Here is a 20,725-nt window from a genome sequence, read left to right as displayed (position 1 = left end):
TCATTTAAAAATAAGTACATATACAAGTGTAAGCTGCCGACATATGTACGTAGATTACAGAATACACACGTTTAATAAAACCTTGGAAACCGAACAGACTAAATAGGAAATGTCAGCCAATTACAATATTTAATGATTTCGTCAAGTTGTAGAAATTTTATTCGCCATTTAGCCGTTTCTGAAATGACATGTAAATACGATACAAAAAAATTAAATATTAACAACTACCAAATAAAAAAGTTATTAGAGAAAGAAAACTAAATAATAATAAATTACTCCTACCAGCAACACAATCACAAAAACCCAAGAAAAACAACAATTTTACAACACAATAAATAAACGACGCAACAAAGATAAGCGTTATAAGCAAACATCGATGCATAGGCAATTCATCGCGATAATACTAAAAAATCGAAACACATCGATGCGTTGTGTTAAATTTATCGGGGTCCAATATATCGATGTTTTTACATACCAACTTAGCTCACACTTCACTCTTCAGCTGTGCAGTGCGGGTGCTTCGAAGCAGCGCGCGGAATAACTGTAATTATTGATCAAATTTGCAATAAATACAAATATAATTAAAGTGCAAAACCGTGTTGTGTTGCTTGGTAAACGATGGCATTTCTGACATATCGCAGTTTTGATTTCTTTCTCGCTTTACACAAATAGTCTTAAGGCCACGGCAGGCGGCGTAAATTTAGGTCAAAGACGTGATAAAACTTCGAAACTCTATTAATAATGTGCGCCAGAAAGCCAAAGCATGTGCAAAAATTTCGATTAACTAAAGCTTTATGCAGTTTTAATAAATTTTCAATGGCCCAGCCTGCTGACGCTTATATAATGCAAGTGGGCGTATGTGAATGTGTGTGTTTGTGTGTATGTTGTCCATTCTGCGCAGCGCCTGTGCGCGCCTGTGCCAAAGAAGAAAAGTGAAATTTCTCAATATTGCTATTGCCTCGCAACAGACTAGGGACAACAACAAAAACACCATCGGCAACGTCACAGGTTTTTGTAAATTTAAGCGAATGTTATGAATTGATGACGCAATTTCGTTATGCCGCGTGTACTTTCCATTGCCACTGTGAATCACCATCATCATCAGGCAGTGGTCGTACAACGGCATTTGTTCGTTGTTGTTGTCGGTTGAGGGGTAGAGTAAATCAGCGCGGCCGCATTGTCGGCATTTTTAATCGGAAAAGCTATACTCGTGATGATTCGGTCTGCATATTCCACATTGCACATTGCAAAAAATGGCAAGTTGTTGCTGCCCAAGCCATCGTAAAAAAAGAAATGAAGAAAAAACAAGTTCCCGGCATCACAAGCCTCGCTTCAATGAACTCACGCGGTCTGCCTAACTATAATTTTGTATGTGTGTATTTGTGTTTGTGTGTGAACGATCTCTATAACTCGCGATTTTTACATGTGGAGCTACGTAAAAGTACTTCTTTAACTTTTCTGCGCTCTGCAATTGACAGCTTCGGCTTTATATTCACGCTCTCTTCCTCTCTCTTTCTCTCTTTCCTTTTTGGGGGCTCGTCTGCATGTCAATCAAATTGCAGCTGGCCTACAGGGTTTGTGTCTATGCTATGGTTGCGTTTCTACACTGCAGTTGGAACTTGGCAAAATCTAATGGGCTGGGCCTTATCAAATGGGCGGTTTTTAAAGTTGATAAAACACCTTGACTTTATGTCTACTGACGCACTGCGCACATAGATACGTCATGTGCTTGAACTTGAAATTGTGAAATTGGTGGTAAACGAATTTTGCGGGCAATCATGACTAAATAATATCCAATTTAGTTTTAAGATTTGGGATATGTACTATATATTGATTTGTATGATGAACATCATCTACGCCCAATAAACCTTCAATAGGTTTTCCCAACCAAATTTATTATATGTACATTCTATATAGCCCAATAATTGTATATAGACTTGTTTTTCTTAGATATCGTCAATAGGCTTGTTCATAATAGGTAGGAGAATAAATTAATATATGTCAATTTTTAAATGTATTATGCCTAAGTCGGTCATATTGCATATCAATAAATCATTATTTTCTGTTAAGAGGAAGGGTATATGGGGAACGGTGTTTCTCAGCCAAGGTTACATAAGAAAAAAGCACTCATTTCAATGTCCAAATAAATGCAATCGACTGCCAACCAGTTGTTCTAAACGATTCCTATAGTTCTCGTACCAAGCTAGACCCATTTGACTTCATGCATAGTTCAAATATTTTTAACATATGGTGTGTGTGTTTGAGTGTGTGCGTGCCCTTGTGAGTGCTTTTGTGTGCCAGTTTTCGGGCTCTCTTTTCAATTTCCACACATTTTGTGTGGGCTAGTCGGTGCGGCATACAGCTGTGCTCAAAATAATAGTAGTGCTTTCATAAAAATTTAGTTCGTTCAAAAAATGTATGAAATGGTGATTTAATGAACTTAAAATAAATTTTATTGCTAAGTATAGTTTATTAACAAGTAAATTATAAAGATATAATAACAAATTCTGGTCATATAACAATTTAAATAATTTTTTTTCCAAAACTTCATTAATTTGGTCGCTCAAAATAATAGTAGTGTTTCATTTGTTGGCCTCTTACTTGTCCCAACTGATCCAAATAATACGGTTATTATTTTAATTACTCATATTAGGACTTTCTAAATAATATTAGTATTTTGTAGCATAGCCTTCGTGTGCAAGAACTGCAGCACATCGCTTTGGCATGGAGTCCACGGGATTGTGACATCTTTGAGAAGGAATGGAGCTCCAAGCATGTCTAGCTGGTCCCCAAACCTATTCAAAATTAGTTGGTTTACTCTTGGCAACTTCCTTCTTTACATCGTACCATAAATTCTCAATCGGGTTGAGATCTGGAGACTGTGCCGGCCATTCTAGTACATTGATCCTGTTAGCTTGAAACCATTGTTTGGCAACATTACTTGTGTGCTTCGGATCATTATCCCGCTGGAATACCCAAATCAGTGGCATTTCATCAATGGCACTTGGCAGCATAATATTCTGCATTATATGCACATAAAGGTGGCGATCCATGACATTCCGGAGCCAATATAAGGCCCCGTGCCGTAATATGAAAAACTGGCTCATATCATAATACGAGCTCCTCCGTGTTTTACGGTTTTCGTGGTGAATCGAGGGTGCCATTCAGTGTTTGGTGGCCGCCTAACATACTGACGAGACCCAGTTCCAACATAAAGCGTGATTTTCGATTCATCTGACCACAAAATGTTTCTCCATTACTGCACTGGCCAATCAATGTGGTCTTGTGCAAATTTAATTCGTCTTGCCAGATGTTTTTTTGTGAGAAGGGGCACTTTCCTTGGACTCCGAGCTGCCATATTATTTTGCAGTAGGCATCTCCGTATTATTTGTGTACTAGTATGGAGTTTTAATTCATCTCTTATATCGGTAGAGCTCGCAAATGGGTTCTGCCTAAAGTATCTCACTACAAGGGTCGCCAATTTATCTGGCATAGCGCGAGGTCTTCCACGTGCTTAGGGACCTGGGATAAATTTTATACCATTACACACCGTTGTAGGAGGACAACCTACTATATTTTGGACTTCATTGTAAGTTTTTCCCTCAGATATCAATTTTTGAATGAGTGCACGTCGTTCAGGAGCGCAGTGCTTGGCTCTACCCATTTCAGAAAAAAAAAACAAACTAAAATGTGTATTAGAAACTATTGTAAACTATTAAAAAATAATAGAACTTACTATTAGCAACTTTTCGTAAGCTTAAGGAGCGACACACTTAATATTTTTGGAATGTTTGTGCAAGCACTACTATTATTTTGAGCGCGTAGAATAGGGGCTAGCTGTGGGAAATGCAAATAACAACAACAACAAGTGCACAAAAAGCTAAAGTAAAGCGTCATTTTATTGTGCTCTTGTTGTAGATCACATAGGTAGAAAGAAAGGATTAAAAATGAAAGGAAACACAAAAATACGAACGGTAGAACGTAGTGAAAAATATCACTACTATTATTTTGAGCACAACTGTATATGAAAAGTGGCCGGCGAGATCGTTGCCAGCTGCTCGGACCGTTGCTGGCGCGGCACTCGCGTTTTTATTTGAGAATGGGACGGACTTTGAGTTAATTGTAAACAAAATTGGCAGAGTGCTATAAATACGGGCACAGTCATGCACTCATTAACTCATTCACTCAGAGACAGCGCTAGATAGCCCAAAACGATATCTGATTATTATCAGCCATACCCCCTTTTCCCAAACTTGGACATTATTGAATGTTTCTAACTACAATATTTAGTTCGACTGTTTTGAGAAAGAATATTTTTTAACTTTGATTGAGATTCTATTAAAAAAAAAAATTTTCAACATTTAAAAAAAAACTATTGTTTTAAGGCAAGATGTTTGCAACTGTATATTATTTTCTATAAGAACATTATATTTTACTGAATTCTTGATTATTTCACAATAAAACGTAAAATATGCTCAGAATGATTAGATTTTAGTTAAATCCTATAGATACGTTTAGTTGTTCTTCTCTGACTTGTGATCGAAATTAGACACTTTCTTCACAAGTCTTCTTTATTAATGAACGAATCAACTCGTTCAGCATGACTGAATTAGGTAAAATGTTAATGTTTTAATATATGCCTAATTTCCTCTATTCATTTTAAAACGTTTGCCTAATACCAACAACTTCTTAATTTTGTAGATAAAATGATTAAATTGAAACACTAGGTCGTATGATACTCCTACATTTGATTGAATTTTTTTGAATGGTATGTCTATATAAAATATTGGAATCAATTGAAAGAAAACATTGCCCCACATTCTTCTTTTCTATGTTACTTAAAAAATTAAAAAAAAAACTTTAAAAATAATAATTTGCTAAAAATATACACAATAATTGCAGCGTTTATTTAGCTTCAGAAAATAGAAAGGCGTTTAATATGAAAACTTTTATCAACTGATCAATACTGATTCAACTCCATACCTGAAACACGATTGTGTCACAAATTGCTGCCTTAAATAACGATTCTTCTTGCAGACTTTGAAAGGGTATTCAAAAAATAATTCGATTTCTAAATAGTGCGGTTTTTTGTGTTCCACTCTCTACGGGCGTCGCAAGGTTTTCGGCTGCTCGGCGTTCAGTCGACGCGTAGCACTCAACACGAACGTTAGCAACGTATCTCCCCAGATACGACGTGACGCGTACACACAAATATAGTATAATACAAATATTCGGTTAGTGTTCTTTTGGAGCATACACGTATATACGTACATATAGAATGTGTATATATTATTCACGTATATACTGCAAATTGTTGCTCACGAGTTTTAAGTTCAATGCATTTTAAGCTTGTGATTTGCGGACTGCTTGGAACCAAGGTGGTTTAAAGCTATTAACTTGAAGGATTAGTCTGGGGAAAGGTCCATGAAAATGTGTAATTGGTTTACTTGGAAGTGTTTGTTTTCATCGATAGAATGTCATATTTATGACGCTCTCGAACATTTTTCAATTATGTAATATGTTTTCGTAACCAAAAGAGACGACGACATCGTCGGCAGCCGACTTGCTTGTACATATTTTTTAGTGAGTGGAAAATATAATTGCAAGAAAAACGGTTTGTGAAAAATGCCCGCACAAAACAAGCAAACAGATAAATAACGACACACATACATATGCACATACACATGTCTATGTATGTAGGTATAGTACATACTTGTATATAGACGACTCAGCTGAGCGAGGTGCAACAAATTAAATTCAATTATCTGTCGAGAGTTTTGTTAGTGTGTTGTAATCTCAAGCGGTACTTTCATCTAAGTATGTCAGCCACTCAAAACCGAAATCGAAAATGTATATGAAACCGAAATCGAAACCGGTTTTTACATAAAACTTTCGCTTGGCTTGTTGAGCTTTTCCAAATATTTCGCCTGAACTTTTTCAGGCTGGCCTGGCTGGTTGGCCCAATCAATCACAATTCCACTAACCGAATTGAGGGCAGCGTGCGGGGCCTTAAAACCCCGCCACGCGTTTCTGCTGATAAGAACATGTGACCGTAGACAATACGATCTGATTTCTACCCAAAAGTTGACTCTTTGCGCCGCTGACATTGATTTCGACTTGGCTTGTTGCTCTTGCATTATGAAATAGTGTCGCGCTGTTGTCTTATCAACGCTGTCGACCGTCTGGTCGCCATTTCAACATTTTCATTAATAAATAGGTATTATGTACACAAGGGAATATCTCTAAAATTTGAGTGCAAGTCAAGACCCCAAACGATATGGGCTCTCAAGTGTTTTTTCGCTCGTACTATTTGCATGGCATGATTTATATTTTTGACTAGGGGCTGGTTCTATACACAATCTACATTCCTGGAAGTTTATGAGCAACGAAATTTAGTACGCAGTCTTTGCGGCTTGGAAGGCGCTTGACTTAACTATTCTTTTTATGCCGGTTATAAACTAAAGCGTCACTTTGCTGATTGTTCCACATACCTACATGCATGCCATAAAGATTTGGCAATACGAATGTGTCTAGCCTTTTATTAACCTTCAGCCATTCACCCAAATTTATAAAGTTGAAAAAAAAAGAAAAAATAAACAAAAAAATTTATCAAAAATTCGCAAACTCGTTTGGTGCATGACTCAAGGAATCAGGTTAATGCCACACAGTCGTAAAAGCGTAAAATGTGAAGCAAACAAAGTAACATTTCATTTATCACACAAATACAAATAAATATACTCTCATGCTTACTTGATTTAACAGTAAATAATAATAATAAAAGGAAAAAAGTTAACAATTATTTGCCAACTGCGCAACACGAAAAAAAGTACAAAGTCTGCTGCAAAAGAATTCATTTCGCCACATCCAAGGCTTTGCATATAGACATACTGTTGTATAAAAGGTGCAAAAACATTTCATTCTTGGCCAGAACTCAAAAAGACGAACCATTTATCTACACATGTTCGTACCAGCCCAACAACCGTTCGTTGCCAGTTTGACGTCACGAGCTGTGGAGGAGCGTCACGTGCGTTTTGCGTTTGGAGCAAGGCTGTTTGCAAATTTGGCATGACTAGACTATGCTAGAGTCTAGACGCGTCACTATATACATATACATAAATATACACATACATATATAAATGTGTATTAATGAATGTATTTATGTAAATTGATCGTTAGTTGGCAACAAGTTTTGATGTCGAGCTTCAGATGTGGGCGTCAGGCACTGGCCATGACGTACGCCTAAATTTGAGTCTCTCACTTGCATAACAGCGCAGACTAATCTTATCATTCAAATAGACGACACACCTACATACACACACGCACACACTTACATGCACCCGTATAATGTTTGTCAACAAAATTGCCGTGTTTGATTACAGAAGAGCAACAGCGAGAAGCGTTTGCACTAATTACACTTGTCGCAAGTCTAATCAAAAGCTGATTGTCTAACTGCCGTTACTCTCTAAATATATGTACATACATGTGCCCTCTTATCTCATTGCAGGTATATTTTGTAAAGCTACAACAAAATGCATAGAGCCCACACAGCCTTTAGTCTGGCTTTGTCGCCGATGGCGCATCAGAACTTTGCCACATGGCTTTTGAAGAGCAGCAGCAGTCGGAAGGTAAGTTATTGATCTCCTCCTGAGCGTCAATAGAAATTGTTGCTTAATTAATGCAAAGAAATGTTATGCAAAGTAACAAATATTTATACAATTGGCTGTGCTTGCAAGTTCTACGTTTATAAGTGCAATATTTCTGCAAAGTATCCATATAGTATTTATGTACATATCTTTGCCTTGAGAACAGATCCGTCAACCTGCACAATTCTACGTAAATCTTTAAATTCAAAAGAAAATTAAAGCTACAGAACTTTTTCAATTCATTTATGGGTATTATAGATGCATTATAAATACAAAAAGAAATAGGGTAGGCTTAAAATAATTTCAGTGATCAGCTTAATATAATATTAATCTTGATATTACTGCCACATCTACTTTTATATTTTAAAATCCATTAATTTTTTGGAACCGATTATTTGATGTATTATTTATTTTAAATATTGATATCAAATGTTTGATTTTAAACATTTTTGCATCGTTTATTTTTACATAAACCTTTTTTGTACCAAAAGAACAAAACAATTTATCATTTACTTATTTATAATCCTGTAAGCATTCGGGAATGCGGTGTAAAGATAAGATATAAAAGATTATCATTCAAAAATCTGAAAAATTACAAGAAATATAAAAGTTAAATACAAAACAATATACACGTACAGTTTACCAAAAACTTGTTTATACTCTTAAATGGTTCTTAGGGGATTGAGCCGGGGCTCTTGTTATCCCTCTTTAAGTTCTATAACCATTTATCATTCAACATTTTATATATTATATCATTCGGTAAATCAAATTCAAATCGCATATTTATAAATGCAAAATATTCCATTAATTAACAAGTTGAAATTGTTCAGTTTAAATGTGATTCACATTTAATTGCTACCATAATCGAGTATATATTTACAATTTTTTATCTCGTACTTAGTTCGCGATTTTTAATTCGCGCCTAATTCGTTCCCTCCAGATTGGGGTAAATGTACCCCATAAACTTATAAGACTGCTACGCATATATTTTTAATAAATTTGTATGGAACTAATAAATTAAACTAATACTATAACTCCCTCTACTTATAGTTGGCCAAGGTCACTGCTGCTGCAGCTGTGCGGACATACAATTCAGCCGCAGCGGAGCCGTTTGCCAATGGCAGCACTGCGTCCTATGTGGAGGAGATGTACAACGCCTGGTTGCGCGATCCCACCTCGGTGCACACTGTAAGTTATTATAGATCGATAAGTTGTGCTTCTTTGCTTATTTGTATGAATATTTGCAGTCCTGGGATGCCTATTTCCGCAGTAATAACTATGTGAGTCCTCCCAACTTGGCGCCCGTGCAGCCTAATACCCTGCCATTGTCCGCCTTCAATTTCGGCGCCGTGGCTGGGGCAGCGCCCGACTCGAAGACCATCGACGATCACTTGGCTGTCCAGGCCATCATCCGTAGCTATCAGGTATGTGTGTTCGTTTGTGCCCGTCTATGAGCTGACATACCACATAGTAAACAGTTGATTGCTGCGTTTGGTTAGCAGCATTCGTCGGAGCAGTCGTTGGGTTATTCAGAACAGCAAATAAAAATTTATTGACGCTGCTCTCTATACAACCCCCGCCTCTCTCTACTTCTCTCTATGGTTCTGTTTCTGTTGTTTTCCATTTAGATTTTGGTTTATATTGTTTATGTTTATGAATCTTAGAGCTGCTCGCCTTCACCCTCCTTTGTGTTTCATCTTGTACATACATATGTAAACCGAAAAATCAGTAAATCACATACAACTATTTACATAGTACTCCTTGTGTTTGTAGTGAGAAGTAGTTCATCCATTTGTTCCCACAAATCTCACACTCAGCCATGTAATATTATTGTTTAGGTTTTTATTTTACTTACCCGCAACCCTATATTATTATTATTATTCGTATGTGTAACATGCTTTTCAGTTTTCTTGCAAGTAGGGCGCATAGTTTCCCGTAGTCACTGTGTTTTTGTTTTTTTAAGTTCCTAATTTTGATTTATTTGTTTTTCTAGTCTCAGAAATAGCGCACCTCTTATTCCATTCAACACATTTATATGTGAATCAATTGGATTTATAATTTGCGATCATAATTTTGAGATATAAGTATAGAAACAATCCACTGTTGAAATCACCAATCATTTCTAAAACATATTATTTGCATTTGTATGACATGTCTTTTTTTAGAAACACAAAACAAAGCAAAAATCATTCTTTAATTGCTGCTTTAAAGTTTTAATGTGCCGTCGGCTGTCGAGTATGTTTAAATAAATATTGGTTTAATAATTTATCCTTGAATCAAAATATCAAACAACTATAATTCTTATTTCACAATCGATATAGCCAACCATTTACATCCAAGAATAGGTAAGAGCAGCATTTAAAGTATCCGGAAAGTACTTCGTTTAAATATTGAAAGAAAGATATGGAAATGGGATTAATAAGAACTTATTTTATTATTTCTCGTATGTGAATAGTCTGTTTTAATTGAGTTTACAAATCGTCCTCAGATGGAATCCACGAAATTACTTAAATATCAAAAATTTTAATTTTATAATTCATTTTCGTTTTCTATATCTAGTTGCACCCAGCATATGCTCTAAGTATATCGTTTCGGTTCCCCTGTAACGAATAGAGAATGTGACTTAAGATATTTCATTCTGAGACTTACTCCAAGTTGCTGTTAGATTCGTCATCTTCTCAAATTTGTATTTAGAAAATTTAACAAGTGGTGGAAATTCGATTAGATTTACAAAGATTTGTTCACTTTGTTTGTGAAGTTTAACATAGTAGTATAGATGTCACTAATTTGGTAAGGCACTTAAGTAGATTCTAGATATTTTCTTTTCTATCTCTATTTCATGGAATCTTTTAGAAGGGCACTGCTACCTGCACTTTTTCAGTCTTATTGGTTGCATTAAAATTTAAACTATTGACGGCTCGTAAACCTGTTTGCTGCTCCACTTGGTTTCATATGTACTTATATATATGTATTATATATTATATACACAACAACATCGTTTTATTCTATGCCTTTACATTTTTAACCTTGTTATGCTGAAAAAACGAACCAATCAACCAATCCAAACCAAAACCAACCTACAAACCAAATCAAATCAACCTTTTACACATATAATAAATCTATATATATGTATATGTATGTATGTATATACCATATTCAGTCCCGTGGTCATTTGGCATCTGATCTGGATCCGCTTGGAATTTTAACACGCGAAAAAACCGTTTGCAAGGATGGTCTTGCACGTCGGGCTAACGAAGACGTGCTCAGGCAGCATTCTGGGTTTTTGTTTGGTAAATTGTTTTCAAAACTCGCATTTATCATTATAGTCGCACCACCACCACCCCAACTCCACCTCCACCTCCTCTTTGTTGCACCGCACCGCACCACACCCGCCCATACCAATACAAACCATCCTAATTTTCGATCATAAATACAAATATCAAACCGCTTCAAAATTATTTATCATATTCAAATGAAATTCGGAGTTGATGAGGCATAAATCTATGACATTTTGCCCCAGTCAGGTTTTCTAGTATGTTTCTAGCATAAGTTAGCGAAATATAAATTGAAAAGAAAAATAAAAACTGAAAACTGAAAACAAACGCACTATTTAGTTGGATTTACAAATATACACCTATAAGCAGACTGTTTTGTATACTGTAACCTTTTCTACTCCTTAGTGGTGTTGAGCTTGTATCTAGCAGCTAACCAAGAATGTATCTTAATTTTGTACACGTTGTTTTTCGGCACACTTTTTCCATGTTTCTTTGTACACACGACTTTTTTCTAAATCCCAACACCAACCAAGCAATGATATTGGTAATGAAAAATTGGTATTACTATTGTTTAACACTCTAAATTGTGAAACAGAACAACAACAACAACAACAACAAAACCGATCCACCATACTGACAATTAAAAACAATTCATTATGTTCCCCATTATGTTTGACTCTCAAATGCAGCTTTAACTGTTTAATTTTATATTCATGTTTTAATGATATACTTGTACGTGTATTTATTTGATATACTCTATATATATTCTGTTGCTTTATTCTACATATATATTATATATTTTCTTTTTCGTTTATTTTTATATATATTACTCTGCTTCCTAACCCCAAACTCTGCAATCAAAAAAAAAAAAAAAAAAAAAAAAAAAAAAAAATGAAATGAAAACAACAAATTTTCAAAATTAAAAAAATCATCTACAAAACGACAAAATTCAAAATTCTCTCTCTCTCTTGTATTATGTGTAATGTGAAAAAATGATGCGAAACCAAAAACAAAACAAATCATGCGAATTTCGTATTGTTAATACTATATATATATATATATAATACTACCACCACCAAACCACAACTGACACACGTTAGATTCGAGGACATAATGTTGCTCACCTCGACCCACTCGAAATTAATACACCAGAATTGCCTGGCAACTCCTCGACGAAATCCATTTACGCTAATTTCAGTTTTGGTAAGTAAGTTAGATGGAAACGTGATTTCCCCCCCAAACATTTGTATTTTTAGTTCTTAGCTTCCGTTTGTTAATTTACGTTGTGGTAGTGATATTTTTGTACCCTTCACCGCACTCCACCGACAAAACACACTCAAAAGTACACACCTCGATAAAAAGACACAAGTAAATATCTCCTAGTTCGTGTTGTAAATTCTTGTATAATTGTTTTTGTAAATAGCAATTGTGGATATATAAATATGTGTGTCCTCTAATCTTATTGTCATGGGAATTGAACTTTTTTGTTAATTATTATTGCTATTATTATTTGCTGTGTCTTATACGTATCATTAGTAGCTTGCATGCAAGTCGGCACTTGATATTGTAAAGCAATTTTCGTTTATTATTGAATCGGGTAAATACAAAAAGCGATTTAATAGATAACTAAATCGAAGGGATTACATTCTAATTGGCAAAATGAAACAAATAAAAACGCCCATCAATGTATTGTAAATGCACAAATGAATTACAGACTGAAATTATTATTTTTTTGAAATTTGCATGCACGAATGATTTCAAAATTCGATATGTAAAAAAGACAAAATTCCATTTAATATCTACGTACATATATGTAAATACTACATAAATATATGTATGTATTTTTATACATATTTATATGTGAAAGCAAGCATGTACATGTGTACTATCAACAAAATACTTATATACATAGAAGCAACAAGCGATACACTCCGAATTTCAAACATAAGACACCAAAACAATTAACCAACCCACCAATTTTAAAGAAGGCTAAGCAATGGTAACTAATATCACATTTTCTCCTTTGTAAACCCACCAATTAAAACTGAAAAAAAAACAACAGGCGAACAGGACATGGAAAGGCAATTCAAATTGCCCAGCACCACATTCATTGGTGGCGATGAGGCCTCTCTGCCTCTCAGGTGAGTGCGGAAGCAATTGTAATATTACAATAAATGAATATTAATCATAATTTCGTTCTCAGGGAAATTTTGAATCGCTTGGAGAATGTGTATTGCAACAAAATCGGCGTTGAGTTCATGTTTATTAATTCACTGGAGCAGTGCAATTGGATTAGAAAGCGCTTCGAAACGCCCGGCGTTTTGAGTTTCACGCCCGAGGAGAAACGCTTGATTCTGGCCCGTCTGACACGTGCTACCGGCTTCGAGGCTTTCCTGGCCAAGAAATATTCATCCGAGAAGCGTTTCGGTCTGGAGGGTTGCGAGATTATGATTCCAGCGCTGAAGGAAATCATTGATGTGTCCACGGAGTTGGGCGTGGAGTCCGTTATCATGGGCATGCCTCATCGTGGTCGCCTCAACACTTTGGCGAACGTGTGTCGTAAACCATTGAATCAAATATTCACGCAGTTCGCCGGCTTGGAGGCGGCCGATGATGTAAGTCAATTGCGCACTTAAATCCAAATATATTGGCTTATTAATTTGTGGTAATTTTCTGATCAGGGCTCCGGCGATGTCAAGTACCATTTGGGCACATATATCGAGCGTTTGAATCGTGTGACAAACAAGAATATTCGACTGGCTGTCGTGGCTAATCCTTCGCATTTGGAGGCTGTCGATCCCGTCGTCCAGGGCAAGACACGCGCCGAGCAGTTCTATCGCGGCGATCAAGAGGGCAAGAAGGTTATGTCCATACTCATTCATGGTGATGCCGCCTTCTGCGGTCAGGGCGTCGTTTACGAGACTATGCACTTGTCGGATCTGCCTGACTACACCACTCACGGTACGGTTCATGTGGTGGCCAACAATCAAATTGGTTTCACCACCGATCCACGTTTCTCGCGCTCCTCGCCCTACTGCACGGATGTGGCACGTGTCGTCAATGCGCCCATCTTCCATGTGAACGCTGATGATCCCGAGGCGGTCATCCATGTGTGCAAGGTCGCTGCTGAATGGCGCGCCACCTTCCACAAGGATGTGGTTATTGATTTGGTGGGCTATCGCCGCAACGGACACAACGAGATCGATGAGCCAATGTTTACACAGCCCCTTATGTACCAGAAGATCCGAAAGCATAAGACCGGCTTGGAACTGTATGCTGACAAGCTAATTGCTGAGGGCACCGTTACCGCTGAGGAGGTCAAGTCAGTGGCTGCCAAATACGAAAGTATTTGCGAGGAAGCCTTTGCTCTGGCCAAGACCGAAACACATGTCAAGTACAAGGATTGGCTCGATTCTCCTTGGTCTGGCTTCTTCGAGGGCAAGGACCCATTGAAGGTGGCTCCCACGGGCGTCAAGGAGGAGACTTTGGTCCACATTGGTAATCGCTTCTCGTCGCCGCCACCCAATGCCGCAGAATTTGTCATTCACAAGTGAGTTTTTCGAATTGCTTATCCATTTTCACTTAAATATCTAACAATTGTATCGATTTAATCATGTCCATCATTTCTTTTTTTCTTCAGGGGTCTGATGCGCGTCTTGGCTGCTCGCAAAACCATGGTTGATGAAAAGATTGCCGATTGGGCGCTGGGTGAGGCCATGGCTTTTGGCTCCCTGCTCAAGGAGGGCATTCACGTGCGTCTCTCCGGTCAGGATGTGGAGCGCGGCACTTTCTCGCATCGTCATCACGTGCTGCATCATCAGCTGGTCGACAAGGCCACCTATAACTCGCTGCAGCATATGTATCCTGATCAGGCTCCCTACTCCGTATCGAACAGCTCCTTGTCCGAATACGCTGTGTTGGGCTTCGAGCACGGCTACTCGATGACCAATCCCAATGCTTTGGTTCTGTGGGAGGCGCAGTTTGGTGATTTTAGCAACACGGCACAATCGATCATCGATCAGTTTATTTCGAGCGGTCAGTCGAAATGGGTGCGCCAGTCTGGTTTGGTCATGTTGCTGCCCCATGGCATGGAGGGCATGGGTCCCGAACATTCGTCGTGCCGATTGGAGCGTTTCTTGCAAATGTCTTCTGACGATCCCGACTATTTCCCACCCGAATCGGATGAGTTCTCCATCAGACAATTGCACGACATCAACTGGATTGTAGCCAACTGCACGACACCCGCTAACTATTTCCACATTATGCGTCGCCAGATTGCTATGCCCTTCCGCAAGCCTCTGATTCTCTGCACGCCCAAATCTCTGCTGCGTCACCCCGAGGCCAAGAGCCCGTTCAGTGAGATGAGCGAGGGCAGCGAGTTCCAGCGCATCATACCTGACAATGGACCGGCTGGGGAGAATGCCAGCAACGTAAAGAAGGTCGTATTTTGCTCGGGTCGTGTGTACTACGATCTGACCAAGGCTCGAGCTGACAAGAAACTGGAGAGCGAAATTGCCATCGTGCGTGTGGAGCAGGTAAGCCGAGAGTGCAAGTTTGGCGAGCCTGGGGCATTTAATTTATATTTTTGTTTGACTGTGTTAGATCTCGCCCTTCCCCTTCGATCTGGTCAAGGAGCAGGCCAATCTGTACAAGAATGCTGAGCTCGTTTGGGCCCAGGAGGAACACAAGAATCAGGGCAGCTGGACGTATGTGCAGCCACGTTTCCTCACCGCTCTGAATCACAGTCGGGATGTCAGGTAGGAGCCTAGCTTTTAAGATGAATACTCAGATGAACACACACACACACACTCTACACCACCAAATGCCGCACTTTTAGCCGCGCTATCTCTGTTTCTCACGTATCTGAGAAAATTATTACCGGCTGCTCTACGGAGCGGCTCCGTTTGTTGTATTGGTTCTTCTAGTTCTTCACTTTTTCTCGTTTTCTTTGCTGCACTAAGCGCACTCTTAAAGGTTCCTCTCTCTTTCTCTCTCTCTCTTTCTCTCTTTCACTGTGCGTTGTGGCACTCTCTATCCACTTTATTTGGAGTTTTTATTGAACTTTTCGTATTCGACTATTTTTGCATTAACAATTCATTTGATTTAACTTTTGCACTCTTCACTTTTCATCTCTCCGCACACTCATCATTTATCTTGCTAACTCTTTACAGCTCTTTGTTACTAATATTATTTTGTATGCGCTCCTTTATTCTTTAATTCACCTACCTAGCAGCCAAATTTGTAGAAATATTGTATAGTTGAGCCTCTCCGCCCTTGTGAGGTCCCGTTCAGTAGTTAATAGTGAATATCGTTAGTCCATCACAACACTCTACACGCACACGTACAGACAAAACAAATTATACATTTCTTCAATACGCATGTTGTCCTCCCGAAGGATTGAGAATCCACAATATATACCCATTGAAACATTATCCACATATTGAAAATCGAAATCAAACGAAATTCTCGCGCAATTATTTGCATCGATTCCATCTGCAAATTGGCTTCATGCCTCATCTGACCGATCGCCACACCGTCCACCAAACACCGTCCATTTTTACTTGCATGGCTTTTTTCTTATCATTTGAGTTGAGTTTTATGAACAAATATTTTTGAACTTATGATTGAGTTTTTTTCTTTTACTAATGAAGAGTTAATTTGTGTAAGTTTTTAAAGTTCCCAGAGAAAAACCAAAACAATTGTTGTTTTTGTTACTTAAATTCCTTATCCTCCTCTATCCTATTTGTGTACAATTATACATATAATTTGTTCACTGTTCAAAAATTTGTATAAACAATCGGCAAACAACAAAATTTACGCAAATCCTAATATCAAAATTTACCTGAAAAAAGAAAAAATGTAAACACAACCAACGAAAAACATATCCTTTCTCTCTCTCTCTTTCTCTCTCTGTGTATGTGTTATTGTTACAGCCAAAGCGATGAACAATCCTCCTTCTCCAATACAACAACAACCAATACTACTACCACTGATAATACTAACAACGAATCCGATACTGATTCCGATTCCGAAAACAAATCGAAACCCTGGCTAAGTCGCATGTTCACCTCAAATAAAAGTGAGCCCCAAGGCAGCGATGAAAAAAGCGCTCTGACTGGCGAATTCAATGCCGCCAAGCACTTCGATTTAAAGAATGTGCGTCAAGATTTCAATAGACCCGCGGGCAATGCGGCTGCCCCGGGTGCGCGAAAGACAAAAACCGGACGTAAAATTAGGTGAGAGGGCCAAATACCAAGATATAAGCGATGCGCGTCAATTGAACTCTCTCTCTCTCTGTGTCTCTCTCTATATATATTAACTATCTCCAACTACTATTTACTTACTATCTATCTGCAATTAATATTAACAACTATTCCAATAATTCGACCACAACCAAATATTTCTCGAAATTAATCTTTTACATTCGTCTAACCTTTAATTTGTATCTCTCTCCGTTGGGGGGGTACTTCCTATGATTTTCTACCCATTTCTTTCTAATTTCTGTGCATAATTATAAGTTTTGATTTTGCAAACATTCAAGCGCATATCGTTGGTATGAATGTTCAATGTTTGCGTCTACGTACATCTACTTAAAAAAACATTAACTTACTACCACATAGACCTTGTACTACCTACTATAAAGCACACTCTACTTCAATCTCTATGTAACCGCACCTCTCTTTGTTCAATGATTTTGTTTGGAGCACGCGCATTTGTGTTGAGTTTTCGTTTGATCTTTTTTTTTGTATGTTTGGCTGTTAAAAATCCCAAAGATATCTCCAGAACATATACATACTACGATTATGTGTCTGACCAAATCAGTGGAACGTTTCTGCCTTGTACTTTTGTCCAATTTGTGTTCAAAGACACAATACACAAAAAAAAAAGACCTACATGAGTACACAAAGCTAAACTGAATTATTCTGCCTAGATAGCCCGGTCTCACTGCACCCATCCATCACTCATTGAACCCATTTCGTCGAAACGGTTAATCCTAAAAAGGGCTGCAAACTATGCTAAAAGACTTTTTAATGCTGGGGATAGAGTATATGGATATGACAATCCAGAAGTGTGACGTTACCGTTATTTCAATAAATTAGCTTATTCGATGAGATTATTAGTCGCACAAGAGTGCCTGCTTTGTTGACAAACTATGCCATAATGTTCAAGGCATAATAAATTAATAACAATAAGTAACTTTTTAAAAGTGTTTCCAATTTCGATATGTTCCCATTGTAAATAGCCAATGGTCCCATTTCTATGCCATATTTTCCCTATCTATAAAGACAGCAAAGCATTTAAGATTTTCTCAAATACAGTAAAAGGATAATAATGATTTCGATAAATTAAACGAATATACATCTTAAACTAAATAAATTAATATAAAAGATTTTGGGATACTACTTTTTCCTAAACTATTTTTAATAAGTATAATTCGATTCATACATTTTAGCTGTAAAGCCAGACATAAGGAACTACTTTTGAATGTATATTATGTGGGTTTGTCTTCGGGCCTACATCATTTCTCCTGTTTTGCAGATCTACAACATCATATAGTTGACATGCGTTTGAAAAATCCTGAAAGATTTGGTAGAATTTGGTTCAGTTTTCAGTTTTCCCTACAATAAAAATCTCTAAAGATTCGTATATTATTACAACACCATAACTTTAAGGGTTTGTCCGAACGCATTTATAGAATTTAGAATTACTTTTTCGTTTTATTTTGCGCTGCGCAATATTTGTGTTAACTTTCATTTAATTAAAACATCTTACCACTTAAACAAATACTTACCAGTTTGCTTTTTCTCTCGACGCTTTACTAAACAAGATGCATTTCATTGAACGTCAATTTCATCAGTGAACTAAAAACAAAAAAGATAAATATATATGCATAAGTATATTCATATTTATATTAAGTGCTGATTAGAAAACTTTCGGCATAACAACTTAGTGCACGTTGTCTAACTAAAGTGAGAAATACTCGTACTCGTACAAAAAGCCAATGTTATGTGTACTTACCGATCTGATCTGATCATCGATCAAGACAATTGAAACTGATTTGTGTTCCTTGCCCCCCTCAGCTATGTTGGACGTCCCACTGGAGCCTCGACGGCGACTGGTTCGAAGGCGCAACATATACGGGAGCTGAACTCGCTGCTTAACGATGCGATTTCGACCTAAGGTGGAACTTCTGAAGGACCTACCTACAAAGCATATTTGATGTTGATGGAGGAGAGGAAAGGGGCGATGTTGAATGAATATTATTTACGATTATATTTTGTAATGAAGCGTATGCAGACTCTTTGATACGTTTGTTTATTCTGACGAAATTGTTAAGTGAATTGTGTGAAAGTAATGAAATGTTAAATATTAGTTTAGTGAAATTACAAACAAACAAAAAAGAAACAAAACCGCAAAATCAACAAAACAAGAACATGAAATGTTTCATGTGTAGGCATATAACATTTTGAAATGCAAAAATAACTCACAAGCAGAATTCTTTAATGCAAAAAAGATTAAATTCTAGTAAATGAACAAGAGAAGCCTAACAAAAAATATATATATATTTAGCTGGCGGAACTGAAGAACCGCAAAATCATTTTCAAATTAATAAAACCACTCTTCTCAAATTTTATTTAATTTTTATTTTTAATATTTATTTTACTGTATTATATATAAATTATACTATCCTATCTCAACTTAAAGAAAGCTACAAGCAGCAAGGACTGCAGCGCGCGAAAATATTTTGTGTTTTTGTTTGCTTAAGTTAATACATTTTTGTTTAAATAAAAGCAAATATACATACATATACTATATATTAATCAATGCTTTAGTTTCGCGATACGAGCATAGAGAAACCTTATCAGGGATGAAGTTTATGAGAAACTGCAAGTGTGTGTCTGCGTAAATTTTCACATAAACTATTTCTTTTATTAAACTCGGCGGTAATATCAACAAATCAAATGGAATGCTCTAAGTATTTTTACAGTCACAATTTTTGCTATAAAGTGTGAACATTTTACAATTATGTACTTAGACTTTAATTGAACGTATATAAAGAGAACAATTTTTGAAACAATTTTGTCATGCGTCTCCGATATTGTTAACTGAATTATTTGTCGCTCTATGCCTGTTTTGTTTTTTAAATAATTACGGGGGAAAATAATACTTGTTGTGCCTCTAAGAGAACGTGTTACACTAGGCGGCATATGCACATATTGCAACACTCGTTTTAAAATATACATTTAAAAAATATGTAAAACTATCTTACAAAAAAAAAAAAAGAAAAAAAAACAAGCACCCTTTCTTGCACCAATATATGATATTGAACTTAGAGTGATAAAATGCAAACTGAAAAGTTTGAAACATTTTTCGAAAAATTAAAATTAAAAACGATTTTACAAGAATCTAAGAGTAAAATATTATACGAGTATGATGGAGAGAGAGTATGTGTATCTTAACATTTACTCGACACACTAATTATAGTTCCAATCATAATGGACGCAACTTTGCACCAACAAGAACAACTTTACTAAAACTTAGCGTAAGCAGCACGATTGCAAACAAAAATAAACTGAAGGCAAGCCAAAAATGCAAATGGAAAACAAAATGAGTGTGTAAAGAGCATGAACTTGAATAAAATATATAATTAATTATGTACAGCAATTGGAATGGTATATTCATTTCATTTACATATTTAGAACATCATATATTTTCAGCTAAAGTTTCTTTCGTTTTACAGGTTAATCCTAAAAGTATGCTCTCTTTTATACATACATCTTTAGTGATTGGTCTAACGGCAGAATT

At 36.8% G+C, this 20,725-nt stretch overlaps 1 protein-coding gene across 6 annotated transcripts; it reads left to right on the top strand.

The window, feature by feature from the left end:
* Positions 1-478: 478 nt before the first annotated feature.
* LOC115632989 (2-oxoglutarate dehydrogenase, mitochondrial) lies at positions 479-20,584 on the top strand. 6 transcript variants are annotated; one of them, XM_030530307.1, is made up of 12 exons: positions 479-543; positions 7,505-7,625; positions 8,694-8,831; positions 8,891-9,067; positions 10,804-10,933; positions 12,981-13,059; positions 13,122-13,533; positions 13,600-14,468; positions 14,559-15,453; positions 15,521-15,675; positions 16,852-17,154; positions 19,000-20,584. In XM_030530307.1, exons 2-12 carry the CDS (start codon positions 7,530-7,532, stop codon positions 19,097-19,099), a joined length of 3,354 nt encoding a protein of 1,117 aa, XP_030386167.1. In that variant the 5' UTR covers positions 479-543; positions 7,505-7,529; the 3' UTR covers positions 19,100-20,584. The 6 variants fall into 6 exon arrangements, with proteins under 6 accessions (XP_030386167.1, XP_030386168.1, XP_030386166.1 ...); XM_030530308.1 differs by lacking the exon at positions 479-543 and adding an exon at positions 594-611; XM_030530306.1 differs by lacking the exon at positions 479-543 and adding an exon at positions 5,120-5,234.
* The last annotated feature ends 141 nt before the right edge of the window (positions 20,585-20,725 follow it).

The sequence above is a fragment of the Scaptodrosophila lebanonensis genome, unplaced genomic scaffold (genome assembly GCF_003285725.1).
Source record: "Scaptodrosophila lebanonensis strain 11010-0011.00,11010-0021.00 unplaced genomic scaffold, SlebRS2 tig00001415-arrow-pilon, whole genome shotgun sequence".
NCBI lineage: Eukaryota > Metazoa > Arthropoda > Insecta > Diptera > Drosophilidae > Scaptodrosophila > Scaptodrosophila lebanonensis.
This window is presented reverse-complemented; position numbering and strand designations above follow the sequence as displayed.